This window comes from Acinonyx jubatus, chromosome C1, assembly GCF_027475565.1.
Source record: "Acinonyx jubatus isolate Ajub_Pintada_27869175 chromosome C1, VMU_Ajub_asm_v1.0, whole genome shotgun sequence".
Taxonomy (NCBI): Eukaryota; Metazoa; Chordata; class Mammalia; order Carnivora; family Felidae; genus Acinonyx; species Acinonyx jubatus.
The window spans coordinates 67706954-67729395 of record NC_069381.1 but is presented as its reverse complement, the minus strand read 5'-3'; the positions used below and the strand labels follow the sequence as shown (position 1 = coordinate 67729395).

General features: G+C 34.5%; 1 protein-coding gene across 25 annotated transcripts in view; it reads right to left on the bottom strand.

Annotated features, from left to right (window-relative positions):
• The window catches only part of ADGRL2 (adhesion G protein-coupled receptor L2), a 619307-nt gene that overhangs the window by 71750 nt on the left and 525115 nt on the right, over positions 1 to 22442 (bottom strand). For all 25 annotated transcript variants that reach the window (XM_053214320.1, XM_053214321.1, XM_053214304.1 and 22 more), the window contains one exon: positions 11315 to 11528. In XM_053214320.1, the coding sequence (XP_053070295.1) occupies positions 11315 to 11528 (214 nt within the window). The remainder of the gene's footprint in view (positions 1 to 11314; positions 11529 to 22442) is intronic.

The window sequence follows — 22442 nt, the reverse complement described above, 5'->3', positions numbered from 1 at the left end:
ACTGTCACTTTCTATAGTTTTGGTTTTCCTCTAGAACAGCTACTCAAAATTTGTTATTTACTACTGATGGTCAGCATACACAAAGTACACGCCTACAACGTCACAGATGCTCATGCCTGTTGAACTCCTACAGCCCGTGTCCCACAAACACAGGTATTCTGGTAAATTCTATTTTATATGCTACTCACTAAAAGAGGGGAACAGCATGTTGCTTTTATAATTGTAAGTACCACATCTGACTTGTTGTCTATATACTCCCTCCAGAATACAAGGGAGAGAACTTCTGCTTTGATTCATTATATATGAAAACCAAATCCCCCACTTACTGTTTTTTACACATTTAATGACTGAAAAGGTTTTCCACAGAGTAGCTTCTGGCTCCATTCACTTCAAACATTACTTTTCCTCCACTTGCCACATATTTCAGGTGCCACAGGACACATTCAAATTGTAATATGACATCTGGCCTTGCACATTTATGTCACAATCAGTAAGGCAATATAATGAATAATAGGAGCAATCCTAGAGGCCATTTCTTCACCAGAATAGCCAGCAATAACTAAACTGTACACGAGTGTCTGCAAACCACATAAAAATACACCACTAAACCCAAACTGAATTTATCACCACCAGAACCTCTACTTAACAGAATCCCACTAGTTCTTGGCTACTCCTAAGTGACCATAAATGAGGGGAAGTGTAACAGAGAAGTCAGAGAATGAAATCAAAACCTTAAGATTGTGTTTAAATATCATACTTCAGCCAACTTTACAAAAACATATGACCCTGTGAGCATACCGCTAGGGGTTCTAACAATGACTTGGAAGAGCTTGTTCAAGTGAAGGGCTCTGATGTTTAAGATTCATTAACTTCATGGTGAATCCACTTTTAGACAGAGTAGTATTTTCACACATTACAGGTGAGTTCAATAACAATGATGGATCTCTGGTCGTAAAACTGAACAGAAAGACCACTGCCATAATCTCAAGACAACTTACACAGAGTGACGATCACTTCAGACATTCTCTTTAAGGCAATGGGGAGTGTGCTTAGGTGAGTTCTAAAACTATGTTGGTGTTGGTTGCATATGACATTTGAACAACTACTGGGAGAACGGTGGCATGCATTGGTTAAAGGATACACTTGATTGTTATGTGCAACAAATATCAAGATTACAGAATCACTCACTTTGTATTTCTTCCAAACCTGACTTTTCCTAGAAACATCAGAGATATTAGGTCTAAATCTAATTGTGGAATAGCAAACAGCATTACCAACTGTAACTAATTGCTTTATTTCAAGAAAATACATAGCAAAGTAAAAATAGGTCTTTAAAAACTGTAGGACAAATAAACATGTAATGCTATCAGAAACCTAATTAACCACAATAATTTTCTTAGGCAAAGTACAAAGCCGTGTATCGATACTGGTGTTTTTGTTACTGCTGCTCTTGCGAATTTGGTCTAGGTTCAGTTTCATTATGTGATACATAGAAAAATCAGCAACGCCACAATTAATGACAGCTTAGCTGTATTTTTGTCTTCATTTGATAAGTCAATAGAATATATTATAAGCGATACTGATTCACAACTGCTACCTGCTTTTGAGAGGCAAAGCAGGGCTCCTAAACTGCTAGTAAGAAAATAAAGTAAGGATTTGGACTATAACAGTGACTAAGGATTTTTTTTCCCTCTACCCAATAACACACAGGATTTTTTTTTTTTTTACTGACCGAGAAATCTCAATAAAATAAAAAGGATTGTTAGGCTGGAAAATTATCAATTTCACTCAAAATTACATTTTGTTATTATTTATTACATAATAAAAATGCATTAAGTAATATATTTTCAGACACTAAAATTATTCCAAAGCTTCAACAAATACATTTAATTTCCTGGCAATAAACATGCTGATAAGACGCTGCACTGCATACAAAAAGGAATTACAAATTCTTAAGTGAAGTTACAAATCATAATTTGTTCATTTTTTATAGTGGTAGAAAAAATGTGCAATATATTACATTTCACTAGCATTTGACTATGAGCTTTCGGTGGGGAGTGGGGAGAGAAAGCCAAATACAGAGAAAACATAGTGACTATGTCTTGATTTGAAAATCTAATAAATTTCGTTTCTATTCTCTATAACTGTGATTAACTATTTTTATTTGTTCAAAATTTAAAAGGATGCTTGTAAGTTATATTTATACACAACACTAGTAGTATGCCATCAAGGAGCAGCTACATACTAAAAAGAAGTCACACTTAGGTACAAAACAAAACTCAAATGGGTATTTGAAACTAGTCTTATGTAAGCAGATACAGTGTGCTTTCAGTTATTTAACACTGATTATCTAGTACATTCAGGTAATATAAGTCTAAATTGGACTTTGTTTCTGTCAGTTAACACAATTAATGTTTAAGTTGACTTTGTAAATAGAAACCAGTATTATAGTGTGAAGCAGGGTATGTTCTAAGTGAGAAAAAACTACAAGGTAGATAACAATATATGTACTATTAAAATATCACTGTAATCTCATCTGAAACAGCTTTCAAATAAGAAAGCTGGAGTAAATGATACTCAAGGCTATGAAAGGGATTATGAACAGAGTATTTACAATAATATTAATTAAAATCTGTATGTCAAATCAATGTTTACATTTGCTTTTATTTCTTCACCTCTCCACTTTGGTTTCAAAAATAAAGATAACTTCTAAAAATAAAAACCAGGGGTGCCTGGGTGGCTGATTTGGTTAAGCGTCCCACTCTTGGTTTCGGCTCAGGTCATGATCTCATGGTCGTGAGTTCAAGTCCCAAGTCAGTCTGTCCCACCCCTGTTAGTGCTCTCTCTCTCTGAAAATAAATAAATAAACTTAAAAAAACAATAAAAATAATAACTGAACCAAAATCACTAGAGTTGAAATAAGGTAGGTTTTTCCTTTTAAAAACCTAACTTCTCTTTCCCTCATCCGCCCAGTATCTCTCCAAAACCAAAATCAAATTCAGACTTTTAAGGTATTATTCAAACCTCTTAATTCTTAGGAAACACTGAAGATCAGTAATGTTTTGTTCATAGGGAAAATCGTCCTAGCTTCCTTGACCAAAAGACATATTATAAAAGGTTAACAACCCACATGTTAACCATAAGTACCAGAGAAAACTGTTAATTCACACTTATTCTCTTAGTACTCATTATCCAGTAGAATTGTTTACTAATTTTCATTTTAAAAGGAGAAACAGAGAACCCTGTAGAGCAGAATCTTTGATGTGACACTGTTTCTTTCTTCTACATTTGATAACCAGGGTTGTAAGGGATATTTATGTTATTTGTCTTCTAAGCCATTTTACAATTTATTAGTCTTTCTTGCATAGTAAATGTGAATGTTTAATATGTTTCATGTTTATTACTGCCACTAGTCTCCTCTTCCTATAATGAATGCTTTGGTTTAAATGCCCATTGGTAAGTGACATGCAAAGTATGTGTCCAATTAGATATACCAATTAGAGCTTTAATGGTTATTTATTACTATACTCAGGTTCAAGAGTCTATACTAGTAACCTCCCAATCTTTGGCCAAAGAGAGGTGCTTGTGATTCCATTAGGTGTCTTAAAACAACTCGGCCAAAAGTGAAGAATTCGTGGAAATCCATCACCTAACAGAAAATAACTTAAGTACAATGCACACAGATGATGAGTTAGTAGCATCTGAGTTATTCATTTTTCCCCAGATACATTTCATCTTAATGGACAAAAGGCTGATAAATCTGACACCACAGATAGATAAAAGCACTTGGGATAAGCAGCGTAAAGGTAAGAATATAGTTCTTCAGAAATGGCAGGCTTAAATTCTATGAGAATGAATAGGTTCAATGAATAAACAGACTAAGCAAAAGTATCCCTGACCAGTAAGTATTTACAATCATGCAAGAATAAAATACATGAACCCCCAGAATTATAAAATTATAAATTATAAAATTAAAATTATAAATTATAAAATATCAAATTAGGTGAAAAAGCAGATTTGGCTAATTTTTTTTTCTTCTAAAAAAGTGCTGTTAATAAGGATGGGATATGAATATCTTAGAAAAACAGGTTTTAAGTAGAGATTTGGTGGATTTTCTTGGTAAATTCTGAGAAGCTTCCAATATTCATCAGTTGTCATAGGAAGGTTTTGTATGACTATGTGTATATATCTTTTAAATATTTTATACACAATATCTCATCAGTATAGTTGAAAATAACAAAAGTGCATTTTTAAAGTCTAGATAGCAGAATTAATGAGATTAGTTATTAATTATTATTTAATAATAAATTTTCATGTCATGAAGATAGTAATGAGATTCTAGGTATTAAACGAATTGAAGTTTCAGCCCTTATAGCAAATAATTCAACCTTTTTAAAAGTTCACAAAGTGAAAAAAGGCATATCACGTTGCCACTTCTTCTCAAGGATATTTTTTAAATAAGTGAGGAGAATATATGTGCTGTAAACAAAATGTACTGAATGCAATGACAGTTGTTACCGGATGTAAAGAAACAGAGCCAAAATATGATGAGTCCCAAGTTCCTCAGCAGTCTAACAATGTTATTCACTAACTCTTTTAAACCATCACGTTATGTCCCCACCACCCACCCCCAAAGAAAGTCTATGTGCCTTGACTAGTAGTAAGAATTAAAGGTGGAAAGGCAGAGGGAGAGATCCTCATGCTTACTCCTAACTAAGGCAGGCACGGTCCTTTCCATGGAGTCTTACTTCTAACGGCACGCTGTGAATACGCACTAAATTTCCAGACTCACTCTACATCTGCTGTAACGTAATGAGTCGTGGAAAAGAAACTGTCACCACTTGAGCTGCTGTTGGGTTGACATGTTAAGTAAAACGTGATTATGCTTGTAAAGAGTTGGGTGGGACACTGATAGGTTGACAAAAGAGAAATTCAAGGATGGAAAAGTTAACTGAATGGGATGTAGGATAGGAACAAATTGATCTGGTTCCTATATATTTGAGCTTACTTCCATCATCCCAACCCTTGTTGGAAAAGATCTAGGCTCTGAAATAAGTTTTGTCACCTACTGACTTAGCTTAATTTAATGAAACTGTACCCAAGTTCTAGAAGCTAGATTTTTTTTTCCTTTTAAGACATAAGTCCCTGAATAGTGTTCCTACTTTATAAATCTAGGCCATGTATTTATTCATTGTTGGTTCTGTGACTAGGGAAATACTTAATTCTTCTGGTCTAGGCAAGACTGAATTCTATTTTCTTGATATCTATTCTGAAACTCTATCATGAAAAGCCTAAATGTTCTTTTATTTGGGCTATCTAGACAGAACAAAACCTTCAATATCAACAAGGAAAAAAGTGTACATCTTTTATACCTCACTATTATTTTACTATTACGACTGCTATGTAACTTTACTATTGGCTTTATGAGACATTATCTTTCTGTGCCTGTCCTGGTTTCCTTGATGGCAACTTTACCTCTGTCCCTTATATTCAGGTGTTCTCTAGAGTTTTTGCATGCTCAAACTACATAATGTCTGTGAATGATATCACCTATTCACCAGCAAATTTAACTTTACATTAATGTTTGCTTCATCTATATATTCCTTTACCACTCTTGTGAGCACCAAATCTGTATAAGCAATCGCTTGCTGAACCATTTATTTATAGGCAAACTCGTTCTCAAATAAACTGATATGAGTAGTATAACTACCAAAAATACACTGAATTTTATTTAATAGCCGTGCACTCTTTTTCTCTCAAAATAAATAAACTTAAAAAAAAAACCCAGAAACGTAACATAGTTTTGCTATGAGGTTCTAGCCAGTTGCTATCTATATGTGGGCTAAAATTTTGGCCAGAAGCTTTAAAGGAAAGAGCTAGTTCTCCACTTGTAGGACAGTCCTTTTTTGTCTTAGTCAATTTCAACACAAAAACAGCTTATTTTCGAGTCAATGACAAAAATATACCTTTCCTACCATAGGGAAAACCTGAGGCATGTATTCTATCTTGAGAGGAATACATTATTACTTTTAGAACCTCTTTGTATTTATTGACAGAAGAACACTGGTGCATATCTGCTAGTATGAATTAACTCTGTAACTCATACTCTACATGTAAAACCTCACCTACCCATGCATGTTACCCTAACATTAAATATTGGGGGAGGGGAGTGGGAAGTACACATTTACTTTCAGATCTCTAAACCAAAGTGCTACAAAACTTAAGGGCATATTATAAAGCATAGCGAACGGCAGCAATCTACCTTAATCAGAATGGTCAGGCTCTCAGAGAGAACTTGAGCAAAGGGATAGTCATAAATGACACTACAAGAGGATCTCAGATACAATTTAGCACATCACTTTAAGACACTAACTAGATTGTCCCTAAGTGCTGCGAAAACCCGACACTGTTAGCAAACTCTAATTTACTTACTCATCAAATACTTCAGAGTTGTAGTAAGGTTTTTTTGTTTGTTTGTTTCTTTTTTGCTTTAATGAAATCAAAGTGCTAAAACTATTGCACGTTTTTTACTCTTTAAAAAAATTTTTTTTAAGTTTATTTATTTTGAGATGGGTGGGAGTAGGGGCAGAAAGAGAGGAGAGAGACAGAATCCCGAGCAGACTCTACACTGTCAGTGCAAACCCCAGTGCAGGGCTCAAACCTACGAACAACGAAATCATGATCTGAGCCAATATCAAGAGTCAGATGCTTAACCTAGTGAGCCACCGAGGCATCCCTTGCACATTTTTTTTAAGGAACCTCACTATATTATCTTCAAAGAGTGCTAAAAATACTCTCCCTAATGGTGATTATTTTATAGAGTATTAAAATCATTTTAGGGAAGAAGTTCTTTTCTCACTTTTTAGGGTGAGCCATTTGGTGTACTTATAAGACAAGTGTACTATCACTTTCTGACAGAGCCTTGGTTTCACACTTTTAAATGAACAGGAAATAGAAAATGAAGAATCAGTAACAATTATTAATACTTTACCACCACCACAGTCAGAATTACAAGTGTATTTATTTACTTGATTCTTAACTGTTGAAGTGATGACAGTAAGGAAAGGGGACAAACATATATTAATGGTATTGAAAATTGTGTTTATCTCCATCACAGTGTTTTAGAAATTCAATAGAAAACATCAAGTGCTTTTATTTGAGCTTTCAAAAGAGAAATTTTTTTCTTAAAGCCAAAAAAATGCCTTTTCCTACATTATTGAATATCACATTTTCTGACAATTATAAATAGATAATTTGCCAAATTATTAGGAGTATGGTAAAAATAAATCTTACTTCATTTGTGAATACTGAAAATTATTTTTCAATTAAAAAAAACAGGGATATACTTAAATAAAATGGGCTGCCTGTCTGGAGCACGAGACTCTGCTCTTGGGGCCAAGAGTTCAAACCCTACACTTACTTAAAAAATAAGATATTCAATAATTATTCATTAATAATTCAGCTGCAAAAATATTATCTACATATTTTCTTCCAGCTATTTTAAACTATGTACCAAATATGGCAGACTTCCTTAAAGGTTTATATTCTGACACTCATAGAATGGAACTCTTATAAGCTACCACTATGAAACTCATTTTAAGTCCTCTTAATATTGTCTTCATTGTCACTAAGCGGTTCTTGTTTAAAAAATTTTTTTAATGTTTATTTTTGAGAGAGAGAGCAGGGGAGGAGCAGAGAGAGAGACAGACAGAGAGAGCCGGGGAGGGACAGAAAGAGGGGGAGACACAGAATCTGAAGTAGGCTCCAGGCTCTGAGCTGTCAGCACAGAGCCCGAGGTGGGGCTTGAACTCAGGAGCCATGAGATCATGACCTGAGCTGAAGTCAGACGCTCAACCGACTGAGCCACCCAGGCGCCCCCAAAAGTGTTCTTGTTTAAATTGTCATTGTGCTGACTAAATAATTATAAGCTACCAGTATAATACAATTTAAAAATGGGGTTTCTACAGCTAGTTTTGGAATTAACACCTTATTTGCATTAAAACATCACAGACTGGATATTTTGATAACAAGGCTACAGAGAATAAGTCTATGCTTTCACTGATCTTAAATACCCCAAAACTCTGGTGCCTTTTAAAAGTATTATTGGGGCTCCTGGGTGGCTCAGTCAGTTAAGTGTCTGACTCTTGGTTTCAGCTCTATTATAACTTGCAGTTCGTGGGTTGAAGCCCACCATCAGCCCCATGCTGAGTGTGGAGACTGGAATTCTCTCTCTCCCGCCTCTCTCTCTGTCCCTCCTCTGCTCACTCTATCAAAATAAGTAAATAAAAACTTAAAAGAATTATAAAAAATGCAGTCCTGGTTTTATAACATCATGAAACAATGAAAATAACTTGCTATATTATCTTCTACATTTCTTACAATAGGTAATTATATTTAATAGATATAAATGTGATAAGACATATATCTGGTTGGATACTGAATTATGTATTTAAATGTATAAATCCACAAAGATAAGTGACCAACAATGTATAATTCCTTAAGGCCAGCTTTTTCAGACCCTCTCTTTGTACCAACTCCACTGCTTTTTTGCCTGTCAATTTTGTAAAATCAGGTCATTTTATGTAATAATTCTTTACTTCCCATTTCTCTCTGGCCTACTTCTAGATGTTCATCTAATATCATTAAATTAAACAGTTCAATAATATAAAGAATGGATAAACAGTCAATTATTAGTGGCTGCCTTTATTGTCTTTCTAGCATGAGCAGTTCCCAACTTTTGATACAGTATGTGTAAACTGTTGTGTTACAATTTTAGGGGAGTACAGAATCCATTCTTCCAAAGAAGGTAAGTTACGTTTTGATTCAAAATACTGCATAATCCATAATGAAATTTGTTTTAAATTTAAAAAACCTTTCTCAAATGCCATTTATGCAAATAAGATTTTGTCTTAAGTTTTTAATAACAACACTTTAAGAACTAAAAATAGAAACTTTTAAAAAAAGATTTTATGTATTTTTTTTAAGTAATCTCTATACCCAATGTGGAGCTCAAAGTCACAGTCCTGAGATCAAGAGTCCCATGCTCTACTGACTGAGCCAGTCAGGCACCCCAAAAGTAAAAAATATTTTGATGGAAATCTATCAACAGTATTGTATATGTTCTCTGGTTTCTTAAAAAGCATCTTGATCAGCATTAACATTAAAGAAAAACTACTCATAACGTGCTATCAATAAAAAAATATGCTAATACATAGTCTCTGTGAAATAAGAGATTTTACAGCAATTTGTACCCATCTTACTATGGCATGGATTTTTTGTTAAATAGTTTTTTCATTTTTTTCTTCATCATCTCTTACCACCCCTTGATATTTTCATTTTCCCTACACTGACCAGACCCCAGTCTAGAAAATTTGCTATTCTACTTTAAGGTAGACTAATAAATAAGCCAGAAAACTAGACAGAATATTGAGTCCAGAGTGGGGAAAGAGGCAGGAGAAGAGGGCGAAAGCTTTGAATAGAAAGATGAAGGGTTTTCCTAGTAAACAAAATACAAAAGCAATAATGTATAATAAATTCTATGATACTTAAATGTTCCTTCAGAGAGTCTCTATGTTCCAAATAACTAGAATTGCTGGATACTATTGTACTAGTTTGGCCATAACTAACCACAATTTTAATATTTTATATGTAAGAGAATTTTGATTAAGATGCCAAGTGTAGCAAAAGTGAGGTAAAAAAAAAAAGAGAGAGACCAGGAGTTATATGCTGTGTGTTAAGGCAGAGGAAAGGCAATACCTATTGTCAGCAGTGTTTTGGTATTCTATCTAGAGATAGGCAAGCAATTATCCTGTGAAGAGGTATCATTTATATATTTTAAATTTTATAATTCAAACACATCATTTTTAAAACACAATATTAACCAATGAGATATATATATATATGAAGGGGGGGGTAGAGAGAGAGAGAGAAAGAGAGAAAGCCCAGTATATGCTTTCTTAACTTGAATCTGCTGTATTTTGTTTGTTTTTTAAAGCTAAGGATCAAGAGAATGAGAAGATAAACCACAGACTGACAGTAAATATTTGCAAAAGCCCTATCTGATTAAGAATTGTTACCTAAATGTATAAAGAACTCTTAAAACTCAACAATAAGAAAATGGACGGGGTGTCTGGGTGGCTCTGTTGGTTAAGCGTCCAACTCTCGATTTTGGTTCCGGTCATGATCTCACAGTTGTGAGATGAACCCCACACCAGTCTCTGTGCTGGGCCTGGGACCTGCTTAAGATTCTCTCTCTCTCTTCCCTCTTTCCCTCCCCTGCTCACTCTCTCGTGCACCCTCTCTCTCAGAAAAAAAAAAAAAAAGAACAATCCAATTGGAAAATGAGCAGAACACCTGAACAACACCTCACCAATAAAGACAAACACAAAATATGTAAATATAGTAAAAGATGTTCAATATGAAATGTCATTAGGGAAATGTAAATCAAAACTATGAGATATCACTATACACCTATTACAATGGCAACACCACTTTGCCTGATACCACAATGGTGGACATGTGCCATCATACATTTGCCAAAAGCCATAGAACACACCACACCAAGAATAAACCCTAATGTGAAGTATAAACTTTGGGTGATAATGAGGTGTCAGTGTGGGTTCATCTATTATAACAAATGGACCACTGTGATGCAAGATGTTGATAACTGGGGAGGTTGTGCCTGTGTAGCAATGGGACATAGTAACTCTCTGTACTTTCTCTGCCCATTTTTGCTGTAAAAAATATTAATTAAAAAATTAAAGACCTGGGGCACCTGGGTGTCTCAGTCAGTTAAGCATCCCACTCTTAATTTCTGCTCAGGTCGTGATCTCATGTTTCGTGAGATCAAGCCCCGAGTTACGCTCGGAGTTGGAATTCTCTTTTTCTCCATCACTCCCTGCCTCTCCCCGACTTGTGGGTGTGTATACTCGCTCTCTTTCTCTCTCACACAATAAATAAATAAACTTAAAAAAAAATTAAAGACCAACTATTGCCAAAGACCCAGTTAAACATTCTTGTTGTTAAAAAAATATTTCAAAACTCTACAGGCCCAAAAAACAAAATTACATTTGAAATATTCTTTTCTCTGTATCTTATGATATATAAAAATCAAAAGATGCATATTGCATATTCTTTCTGTTAAGTTAAGCTATATAAAAATGATACAGAGATTTAAATGTTGAAAGCTTAAAAGTAGAAATCAACAGTAGTAGGTAAAACCCTCACTCAGTTTAATAAATGGGCTGAGAACGGACTCTATTCATCTACTTTGGATGTAGTAGCTAAAATGGGATAGTAACACAGAAGCATCTACCTTTGAGTCATAATTTTGAAGGCATCTGGGAGGTAGCAATCTGTATTCTCCATCTGAAATGGGTCAGCATCACAAATCTTGTCATCTGTCCGACCATAGTTAGCGCTCTCAATCATGATCACATCGCTGCCTGGACATCGCAGATCTATAGAATAACCTTCACAGGATAATTCTCGCCTAACTAACCCGAATGGTAAAGCTGCTCTGCTGAAACCTTAAAAGTGAAAAAAAGAAAGAAATAAAATTAAAATTAAGACATGTATGAAATAAATTATTTTAATAAGGCATTTTCAAGTAATACGATTCATGTCTATATTCAAGAGATGTCACCAAAAGTATGTTTTTTAAGTCATCCATATATTTATTAAATAACTCCTTGATTCTTTACTATACGTCAAGAATTTTTTAGTTTTTTTAATATGTATCTTTGGCTGGACTCTTCACCTGTATAATAAAATTTAAATTACTCTAGCAAATACTATCTGTATAATCTATTCACGTATAATCTATTCACAATAAGAAACTAAGTGGCTCTTTTTGAGTAAATCCAAAGAAAAAGGACAAATTTAATCGATAGACTTATAAATGACAAGTTTTACAAATAGAGAATGTAACAACTAATCAAGAAACAATGTTCATTTAGGCAGTGGAATATAAGCTCTGATATACACTGACTTCACTTTCTCATTTAATGTAGACATATTCATTGCTGTTAGCATTATCTTAAAAAATATTTGTCTTAGCAGTCCCCCCCCCCAGAAAAAAACTAAGATGCTATGATAGTAATACGCTTATGGTACAATAACTGATTTAGATTTATAGACACTTTATTTAAAACTGGTATAAATGGAAGCACGCAGCAGTGGGCCAGCACTGCTCCAATCTAGTCCGACAAGTTGAAATAACCCGGGAAGGGCAAAATTTATCTAAGATTCACTTTTGTCGCCTACAGAGCAGAGATGAAACATGTATGATGTTACTTTTCCTACCTGTGTGACTCTAAAATGAGATAATGTACATAATACTGCTCAATAATTAAAAGTGCTATATGAATTCAAGTGTGGTGTATTAGGAAGAGTGCAGAAAACGACCGTTCATAAGTGCTGAAAAAAGATTCCCAGATAGAATAAAAAATGAGAATTTTAAGTTTTCAGCCACTGGACCCATGAAGTAGTAACACAGCCTAGGACAAAGGGTAAACACACAGAAAGAAAGCCAAGAACAGCTGGGAGGAGCTATGTGAGCAAGAGGTCCACCTTCACTGTTGGGTGTTCTACCTATGGGTTAGCTACCATTCTCAAAAACTTCAACGCGGCCTCAAGTTTTTTAATTCAATTCTCTAACCTGTCACCATCTTGCACATTACTCTTATAAAAGACCAGCACTAATTTCAGTATTTTTTTCCTTCTCTCTATCCTTTTAATTAATTACTCTGCATCATATAAACTATCCCCTATATGCCTTTTTATAGGGGGAAAAAAACCACCCTAACATTCAGAACTAAACAGTTCCAAGTTATAAACTTCAAGTTGAAAAACTGGGTCATGTCCAGGTCAATGCAAAGCCAAAACCTGTTCTCTTTAATGTTATTGTGCAATGCCTCTCACTAATTCAATGTAATAAAATCACCTGGTAAGACATGCACCTTCTTTCTAACACTCAAACAGTCCTCCAGAAGGGTGACTAGGTTACACTTTGATATGACTTAAAAATCACCAATTCTCAGACTTGGCTAAGCTCTCAGTTCTACTGAGAAAACTAAAGGTGTAACTGGAATGAAGAGAGCAGAAAAAGGCATAATTTAGAGCATAGAAATCTTCAGAGGATTGTGCCACACCCCAAACATCGGAGGTTTTCACTAAGAGGGTTTATGGTCTTATGAGGTTATTACAAGTATGTGGGAGGCACACCAGCAATGAAGAAGGAATACAGAAATGGAGCTGGACAAATGTCAAGACAGACAGTAAACAGGCCGACCTCTCAAAGTTTATTTGTGAAAGTTCATAAGTAAATAAACTTTTACACGTATTATTGCTTCTTCTGTTTCCTGATACTGTACCGTACTGCCCATACAAATAATTCAGTTTAAACTAATATTGTTATATTTGTTTTGATTGAAAAGATGCTTTAGAGCTTCATTTCAATAGCAAAAGCTGTGGAAGTTTTTAATGGAAATTCAAACAAGCATCATAAAAAATTTGAAGTACAGAGTATTTTAAAGGCAGAGATACTTTGCAATTATAATTCCTTAATAAATGAGAATAAATTTATATTATTAGAAAATATTATGAATGTTAGAGCACATTATTAGAAGACTGGCTTGGAGCCATATTTCACAACTTTCACTACTTGTCAAAAATTTAGGATATTATGAAGCACTGTGGTTTTTAAATTAAGCCCTTAATTTTTGTAGTTGTTGATATCTGCAGGATTACAGTTATGGTTCTAAGTGAATTTCCCCCTGCCTTTAAAAGATATTTAAGAAGTTGTGTCGTTGAGTGTCCTGCTGTTTTGGTAATTCGGAGAGGATTTTTAATCCTTAGGGTACAATCATCCAAACAGGTAAAGTAAGAAAAAAGAAAAGGAAAAAGAGATGGAAAATCAACACATTTTAATAATTTAGATTTCTAACATAGAATCTTCTGGAGAAGAGAGATCATGGTACTTATACTTTCAATGCACAGAACTGGATGAGTTCTTAACAGTGAATATTGCTTTATTCAATGCTACAGTGTCTATGGTTTTGCATCGTACATGTTCTCCTTTATAAAGTCTTGCTCTTTCCCCTGTTTCCATTGAACTTTATACACATCTTTACTAAAGTACTTATTATTACCCCATGGTACTATGCATATTCATTTTTTAATTTATATCTTCCTTGCTAACTATGATGACAGCGTTCTTAGTTATAATTCCAATGCCTAGGTGGGTACAAGATACATAATTCCAGTAAGTATTTGTTGAACCAAAGCTAAATCGACTAGTATTTGTTAAAACCATATAGAATTGCATTTTTTGTGTGTCATATCTATTTTCCTTTGATAATGAAAATAAAAATAGTTAACATTAAGAAATAGATAAACCATTTACAATCAATGAAAATGATGTGTCATCCTCAAAAAAATAAAAATATTTATATTTTGACAATTTATTATTTTCTAGGTCCTACTGGGGTTCATTAGTGTTTCTCACAAAGACAGATGAATTACATGTTTATGAACTTTCATGTTTAAACCCTGTGTTTCCAATCAGAAATACAAAAATTCAAATAGGAAGACAGAAAAGTAAATCCCCGTAAAACTTTGGCTTGCAAGTGTAATTTGTTCCAGAAACATGCTGGTAATCCAAAGCACTTGTATATCAAAGTGAATTTCCAGAACCATTGGCTCAGTTGTGATCCTGTAACAGTCAGCAACATGTACTACTCTTATTGCAAGACATCGCTTGTTTATCAAGTTAAAGTTTATTAGAAATGCTTGCTCGCCTTACAGAACATTCACAGAACAAGTTACAAACCAAGGTTTTACTGTATTATAACAGTTAACATTTACACAGCAATCAATATGTTCTGACACTGTGTTAAATGCTTTATATGGATCACTTTTTTTGTTTTAAGCAACATCATCATCAACAACAAAAAACAATGGAGTAGGTTATTGTTATAAGAACAACTTTACAAAGTATGAAAGTAACACGTTAAATTCAGATTCTCCAGGATTACTAAGGGTTTGAATGTAACACACACATGGTTGTCAGACTCCAGAGCCTGTGTTCTTATTAAAGGTCATGAATAGAAAAGTACCGTATGACTTTTCAAGCCCCCTAGTTGATAATAATTTTGTAAGTTTTCATGCAATCTGAAATCCACCAATGAATGTTAGTCAACTTAACAGGAAACAACTACAGGAAATGTTCACAAAACATACACATGATGAAAATTATATTTTCGGAAATGTAGTGTTGTTTAAGACACATATACAAAGAGAGCATAGTCTACACTGCTCAAATATGTACATATGGAAAGATTACTGAGTACTAAAGTGTGTTGGTCAGCCTTGTGAACTTGGTTAAGTCATTTTACCTTTCCAGGTTTTAATTTCTTTTTCTGAAGAATCAAAGTTATTTCAAAGTTCACCAATTCACCAATCTGTGATTCTAAATAGTCAAGCTCCTTTTTATCAGGTAACACAGGATATTCTGACATTTTCAAGTGATCACTAAGTAATAAATTCCTTGCTCTATTTCTTTAAAATACAAACATACAGGAGAATGCAACTTGGATGTGTTGTGGCAGAGCCACGTGGATTATACAGTACTATCAAGATAATTATCAAAAGCACATGTGATGAACTAGGCAGGCAGTGTTCAGACAAATCACAGACAGACATCTTCCTAGATTAACTCTTTTAATCAAAGACAATGAAAGGGATAAAATAAACATGGGGCAATTATGGGATCAAAAGAAAAATTTGCATACTGTAAATTGCCGTGCCTTCTTTGGCCACTTCACACTATTTCCCTGAAAACTTCAAGGGTTTTGGGTTCAACCTTTTCCACTCACAATGGTACTGCGAAGTTTGGAAAAGTCTAAAATACAACTGTTGCAATTAATATTAATTGTTAAAATTCAACATTTTCACTAAGAAAATGTTACGAAAAGATGGTACAACTCTTATTTCTAAATACATTTATTTATCCCCTTATTTATAACACGTTAATAACTTGTTATATTGAATCATGGAAATAATCACAGGTATGGTCACTATTTCTTAACCACACTTTTTTCCTTTGTATCTGATGCAATTCTTAAGTGTTTCCAGTGGATATTTTAGGATTTTTTTTTTTTCAAAGTCACTTGCCAGGACTATATAATTGATTCCCAAACATGATTTTGTATCAGAGTCATCTGGTAAGTGTTTTTAGAAAGACAGATCTTCAAGCCCCAATCCAGACCTACTGATTCAGAATCTCTGGGTTCAGATAAAATTCGGTATTTGGGGAGGAAATTGTTAATTTATTTGCAACACACTGATATAATAAGTAAGATGTGCCAAGAATTTCTCCAAGGCCTTTTTAAAATAGTTATTTCTCTATTGGGATCACATATTTATTAAATCACTGCCATCATATTTCCTCTTAATTCTCTAATATAGTTGTAGTTTTACTTTAATCTTTGAACATATTCATAATAGCCACTTTGAAATTTTTATCTGCTAAATCCAACATCTGGGCCCACATCAGCAGTAGTTTCTATTGAATGCTTTTTCTCCTGAGTATGGGTCAATTTCCTTGTTTCCCTGCATATCTTATACATTTTTTGTTATTGGAAAGTAGACATTTTAAATAATATTCTGCTAACAACTGCATATCCAGATTTCTTTCCCCTGAGAACTGCTGCTATTGTGATATTTTTTTTTTAGTATCTTGACGGGATTTAATCTACAGAATCTGCCTCCCCCAGAGTGTATGCTGCTGCTCTGCTCACTGTTCTTGTTTTAATTCTCATTTTTATTTTCTAGTCTGGCTTCCTAGGGATCACTCCTGTCTCTGCATAGCTTAGAGATCAGCCAATGACTGGGAAGAGACGTGGCACAAACAGTATGAACCCATAAGAAGGCCTCCACCCTCTGCTGATTGAGCTGCGTGTGTGTTAGGGAGAGTGTTCAAAGTTCATCAGACAGTTTTCAAGTCAGCCCTGGTTATTTACTTTCTGTTAACTTCTCTCGTGTCTCTTCAGCACCTGTGCGTAGCTTCCCACTTAGTCAAGAAGGCATAGAGAACTTTGGTTTTTTCATTTCAAAGATGTCCTGATTTTGTTTCAGACTGGCCTCCAGTCTCCCCAACAGGGACCACAACCTCGGGCTAGCAGAGCTGGGAGTCTTTCCCATCTGTTTACCACAGTGTTTACTACTTTCATTGGCAACACGGCCAGGCGCGGGTTTCCATCCTCCACTCCAAATCAAGCCAATTCTCTCTGGCAGCACTCACTGAACTTCAAGGCCAGCCCTGCCCTAATGAAACCACCACACAGACTTAGCTAAGGAGTGGAGGGTGGAGGGTAGGAGCAGCCCCAGGCTAGAAGGCTTTGAACTTCCACTGCTTATACCAGAAATTCTAGTTTTTCATAAATAAATGCTTCCCAATTTCTCGTTTGGCTCTGGTTAATTTCCAGAGCCCTCAATAGTTGTTCACAATTTTGTTCAGTTTTACACCTGTTTTGGGAGAGGATTTGCTACTCTCTTTACCCAGAAATCCCATCTCCAGAAATTCTTCTAAGGACTTTAGAAATATTTACTGACTAAAATCTTCAAGAAAACCCAAAAAACAAAAACACACTGAGACATTTTATAAAGGAGGAAACTGAGACACCGAAAAGTTACTTTTTCTATGATCATACCATCCACTACGAATGAAATCAAGTTTTGACATACGTTAATGCAGCTCCCAGGTTCATATTCAAGTGTTACTTTAATGCCTCTTCAAATGATAATAACAATTAGCAGCATGTCTGCAGACCCCTGTTGCAGGGGAGCATAGTTAGTAGCGTGTACTGGGTGCTTTCTAGGCTTAGGGGAAGAAGATCAAGAAAGGAAATCGCGTGTCTGTTTGTCAAGCTTTCAATGAAACTGTTCAATCAACATAATCAACACACAGAAATTCCCCAAATTAAAGTCCTTTAATCACACTATTCCTATGACATTTATTCTAAGTTGTATTTTCAATCTATTTCTATTTCAACAAAGGGGGGGGGTGAAGCATCCCAACAAGCAAAGTGTAATCCAATCCATCTTGCAACCCTGACAATCGAAGAAAAAACTTGTGGGAGGCCCTGTGAGCAAAAAAAAATCAATATTGTAGCTTTGTGCTGTGCAAATGTGAATACCGCCAAATAGCGGTGCTTAGAGTAAAATGAACTGTTTTGCTCCATTTTCTCCACTCTGAACAAATGATTTTGAAAAGACAGGTTTTTTTCCCCCCAAGCTATAAGGCGTCAAGCAATAACTCTCTGCGCTTTAGGCTAGTGATTGGAATCAATACCTCCCGGCAACAGGTGCAGTGACTTAGGACTGAAATCATTCACATTCAGTGGGTAATTCCTAATAAACAGATGCACTGCTATCAGATGGGAATTTGTACTACCAGAATTAGAATTGTTACTGGATTCTGCATCATCTGAGCATTTTTGCGAGACTATATACTACTCTGTATATGCAAATACACTCTGGTCCATAAGCTTATATTTCTCATAAACGTTAGGCACTTGATTATGAACACTTGGCTTTTCTAACATTGTCTCCATTCAGCCTGCTCTTTATACATACGGCTGTAAAATCATACATTCCTATAAAAGTCTTCTTATTAAGCTGTAATATAAAAACACCAACTTTTCTGGTACTGTTTTTCTTAATTACTTTGAACTAAACCCTGTCATGGACACTACCGCTCATGTGGTCCAGGGTCCCAGTAAGCACCATGCCTTCTGATTATCAGGGACCTCGATGGGACTGAGGCTGTGACTTCAAGCTCTACTCAAACATTAACTCAAGCCACAGTCTACTACGAGTGCTGGCATATTGAAATCTGATTTATTTCTGTTTATATATGTTAATGAGATTTTTTTCCTAAAATGGAAATGAGAAAAATACTTAATGAAGAGGGGACATGATTTCAACCAGGCTGAACTACAGCTTATAAGCTTCCAGAAAACTTTTTTTCATTTCATTTTAGCTTAGATGAAAACATTAAAATTAAGTCAAAAAGATAAATTATTTCACTAATAACATTTTCCTTTCTCTCTGAAAACTCATGAGGTCATTAAAACAAAATTGTAAAACTCAAAAACTATCAAACTTTTCTTGGTCGGGACACCTGGCTATCTCAGTCAGTAAAGGTCAGTAAACCCTGAGACCTTTGATCTCAGGGTTGTAAGTTCAAGCTGACATTGGGTACACAGCTCACTTTAAAAATAAATAAATAAATGAGATTTAAAACCTTCTTTGTCTACGGAAAGGCAGTGTATCAAAAACTCATTTCATTAAGTTTACAGAATGTCACACTCTATTGTTTTATTCTATTAGTTCACTTAAGAAATAATTTTATCAAAAACGAAAGAAGTAATTTTATCAATCAACTCCTAAAACATCTAATAACATCTAATATTGGTACATTCACTAAAATATAATTGTTTTGGGTGGCTCAGTGGGTTGAGCGTCTGCCTTCAATTCAGCTAACGTCATGATCTCACGATTTGTGAGTTCAAGCCCCACACCGGGCTTGTTGCTGTAGGTACAGAGCCTGGAGCCTGCTTCAGATCCTCTGTCCCCCTTTCTCTCTGCCCCTTCCCTGCTCACACTCTCTCAAAAATAAATAAACATTACATGTATATATTATGTATGCATATATATAATATATATAAATATAATATATATAACATATATATACACATATGTATATACATATATAAACATAACCTGTCAGTCTTATGTGAGGAACCTAAAACTATGCCATGCAGAGAGTAAAAACAAACAAACAAAAACTACTTTCATCTTTGAACTTGTTTTCATGCCAAGAATAAAGAAAATAAGGCAATGCAATGTCATTTTCTAGCATAAGCACACTGGCCTTGAAAATGTAGCAATTTTTGTGTAAGTAAACTTAGCATGAAACACAGATCTAATCCTTACAGAAATACCAAGTTCTTTCTTGTAAAAGAAAGTGTTCAAGTAATTTAAGACCATGAAACTACAAAATAATCATCTCACCATTTATGAATGATATGCCTTAGATTCTTGTGTCATTCTTGGCTTACAGGATGTGGGGGGTTTTTTGTTTGTTTGCTTTTAATTTTGAATAAATTTTAAACTATGAAGCATTTCAAACAAAAAAAAATTTAAGAAGAATATTTATAGTTTTCTTATTTATATCCAACTTATATACAAAAAACTATGATTTACGTTGGAGTACAAACAAAAAATCCCAACAAATAAATGCAAGATGAAAAACACTACCCAATTAAATCCAATTACACAAACAACCAAAGGGAAAAATAACTTATCTTTGAGGCTTGCTAACAGTAGCAAAATTCTGGACACTTTGTACACTCAAAGGTAAAAGTACCTTCCTAATGCCATCAGCTATTAGGTTAAATTATTACCACTTGTGAAAATCCTCTGGCTATTTTAAAAAGAAAATATGCGTTATAAGTATGTCCAAACATTTTGGGATTAAATTCCCCATTAGAAAGAAATTGATCTCTCCCACTTAAAAATTTGTAAATTCTCTTCCACTGATTATTAATTCACAAGTACCATTAAAGTACAGCAATTTAGAAGTTTTATAATTCTATCAAAGTTTAATACAGCTCTAAAAGAAAAATTCCTGATAAGCATGTCTATTAAAAACAATATATGCCACATAAAGAGATGCTTTTAATAGTTTTAGCAAAAAGTGTAACTTCTTCAATGTTTAGAAATACAGGATACTTTAATTCTGATCTACTTCTAAAAGAAATTAGTGAATTTTGTATTAAGTTTCAATATTACCGTTACTACTCAATGCATATGTTTCAACTATTCCCTTTGTATAGAATATTCTACTCATTTTTCTCTTAGACAACAATTACTCTCTAAAACCCTATCAAGGCTTCTCCAACAACAGGCAAAGGAGAATATGAGCTCAGGTTTTGGGTCATCTATTTTCTTTCTTCCAATAATAAATATTTACTGAGCACCTACTATGTGCTTAGCACTCTTGTAGACACTGGGATAGAACAGTGAACAAAAATGACAATGGTCACTATGCCTGGGGTAATTTACATGGGGAGTGAGTTCTCCTTGAGGAAAGGTATCGTATTTATCTAGTCCATCATTATAATGCCCAAACCTAACAGTCAATTTACACTGTTCTCTTATAGAGGGCATGAAATAAAGATATCTTCAGTAAATGGGTATATGAATGAACTAATAAGCACATGAACAATTATGAACTCCTCTGTCAGAGGAGGAAACGTGCTTCTAAAGGTCTCTACTTAATATTCCTCCCCTACTCAACTTGGAGCTACTCCACAGAAAGAAGTGAAGCCTATTTACTTTTGTATCCTTGGTTTTCAGCACAGTGCATAACACACCACAGGCATTCGACTTTTACTTAATTTTACTCTATGCTGGATTTTATGCTTTAATTCCTTTTACCAAAAAGATGTCAAATATACCCAGAAACTAAAACAAAGATGTTTTTATAAGGTTAAAAAAAACAAAAAAAAACACAAAAAACCACACACCACAATTAAATCTTTTTTATATATGTTAAAATGTTTTAAAATTCAGATACCAGGAAATAAAAAATACAAATGTAACAAACATGGTATCTTCCCCAGATCAGTGGGCCTAAACTATGAAATGTACCCTTAAATGACAAAACATCTGCAGGAGTTCACAATCATCCAGGAATCCTGGTCATTGGTCATGTAAAAAGGATGACAAAACCAGAATAACAACTTTACCCCTCTCCTTTTTCTACCCCAGTAAATAGGAAACTCTTTACATTGATTATCTTTTATAACTAGTTGAAACCAATTTAACATTAAGAAGTTACTATCAGAGGGGCGCCTGGGTGGCTCAGTCAGTTAAAGCGTCTGACTTTGGCTCAGGTCATCATGATCTTGCTGCTTGTGGGTTCGCGCCCAGCGCTGGGCTCTGTGCTGACAGCTCAGAGCCTGGAGCCTGCTTTGGATTCTGTGTCTCCCTCTCTCTCTGCCCTTCCCCCACTCACACTCTGTCTCTCTCTCTCAAAAATAATAAACATTAAAAAGATTTTTAATAAAGAAAAAAAGAAATTACTATCAGAAATGCAATTTCTCAAGTCATTCACACTGTATTATCAAATTAAAATTCTTAAGTAATTCTGTATAATTTATTCACTGACAACACAAAAACAGAGATACAGTCACAGAATAAGTAACAGCACAACAATTTCATCATCTCCTCAGGCACAATAGTTTATTTCTACTTCCACATTAATATAATTTTCTAACAATTTTCTTTCTTTCACTACTCTTCTGTTATCATAAATTCCATTAGCAACCCCACCCTAACCTCAGAGTGTTTGTTCTTAAAAGCAGTTAAACAAG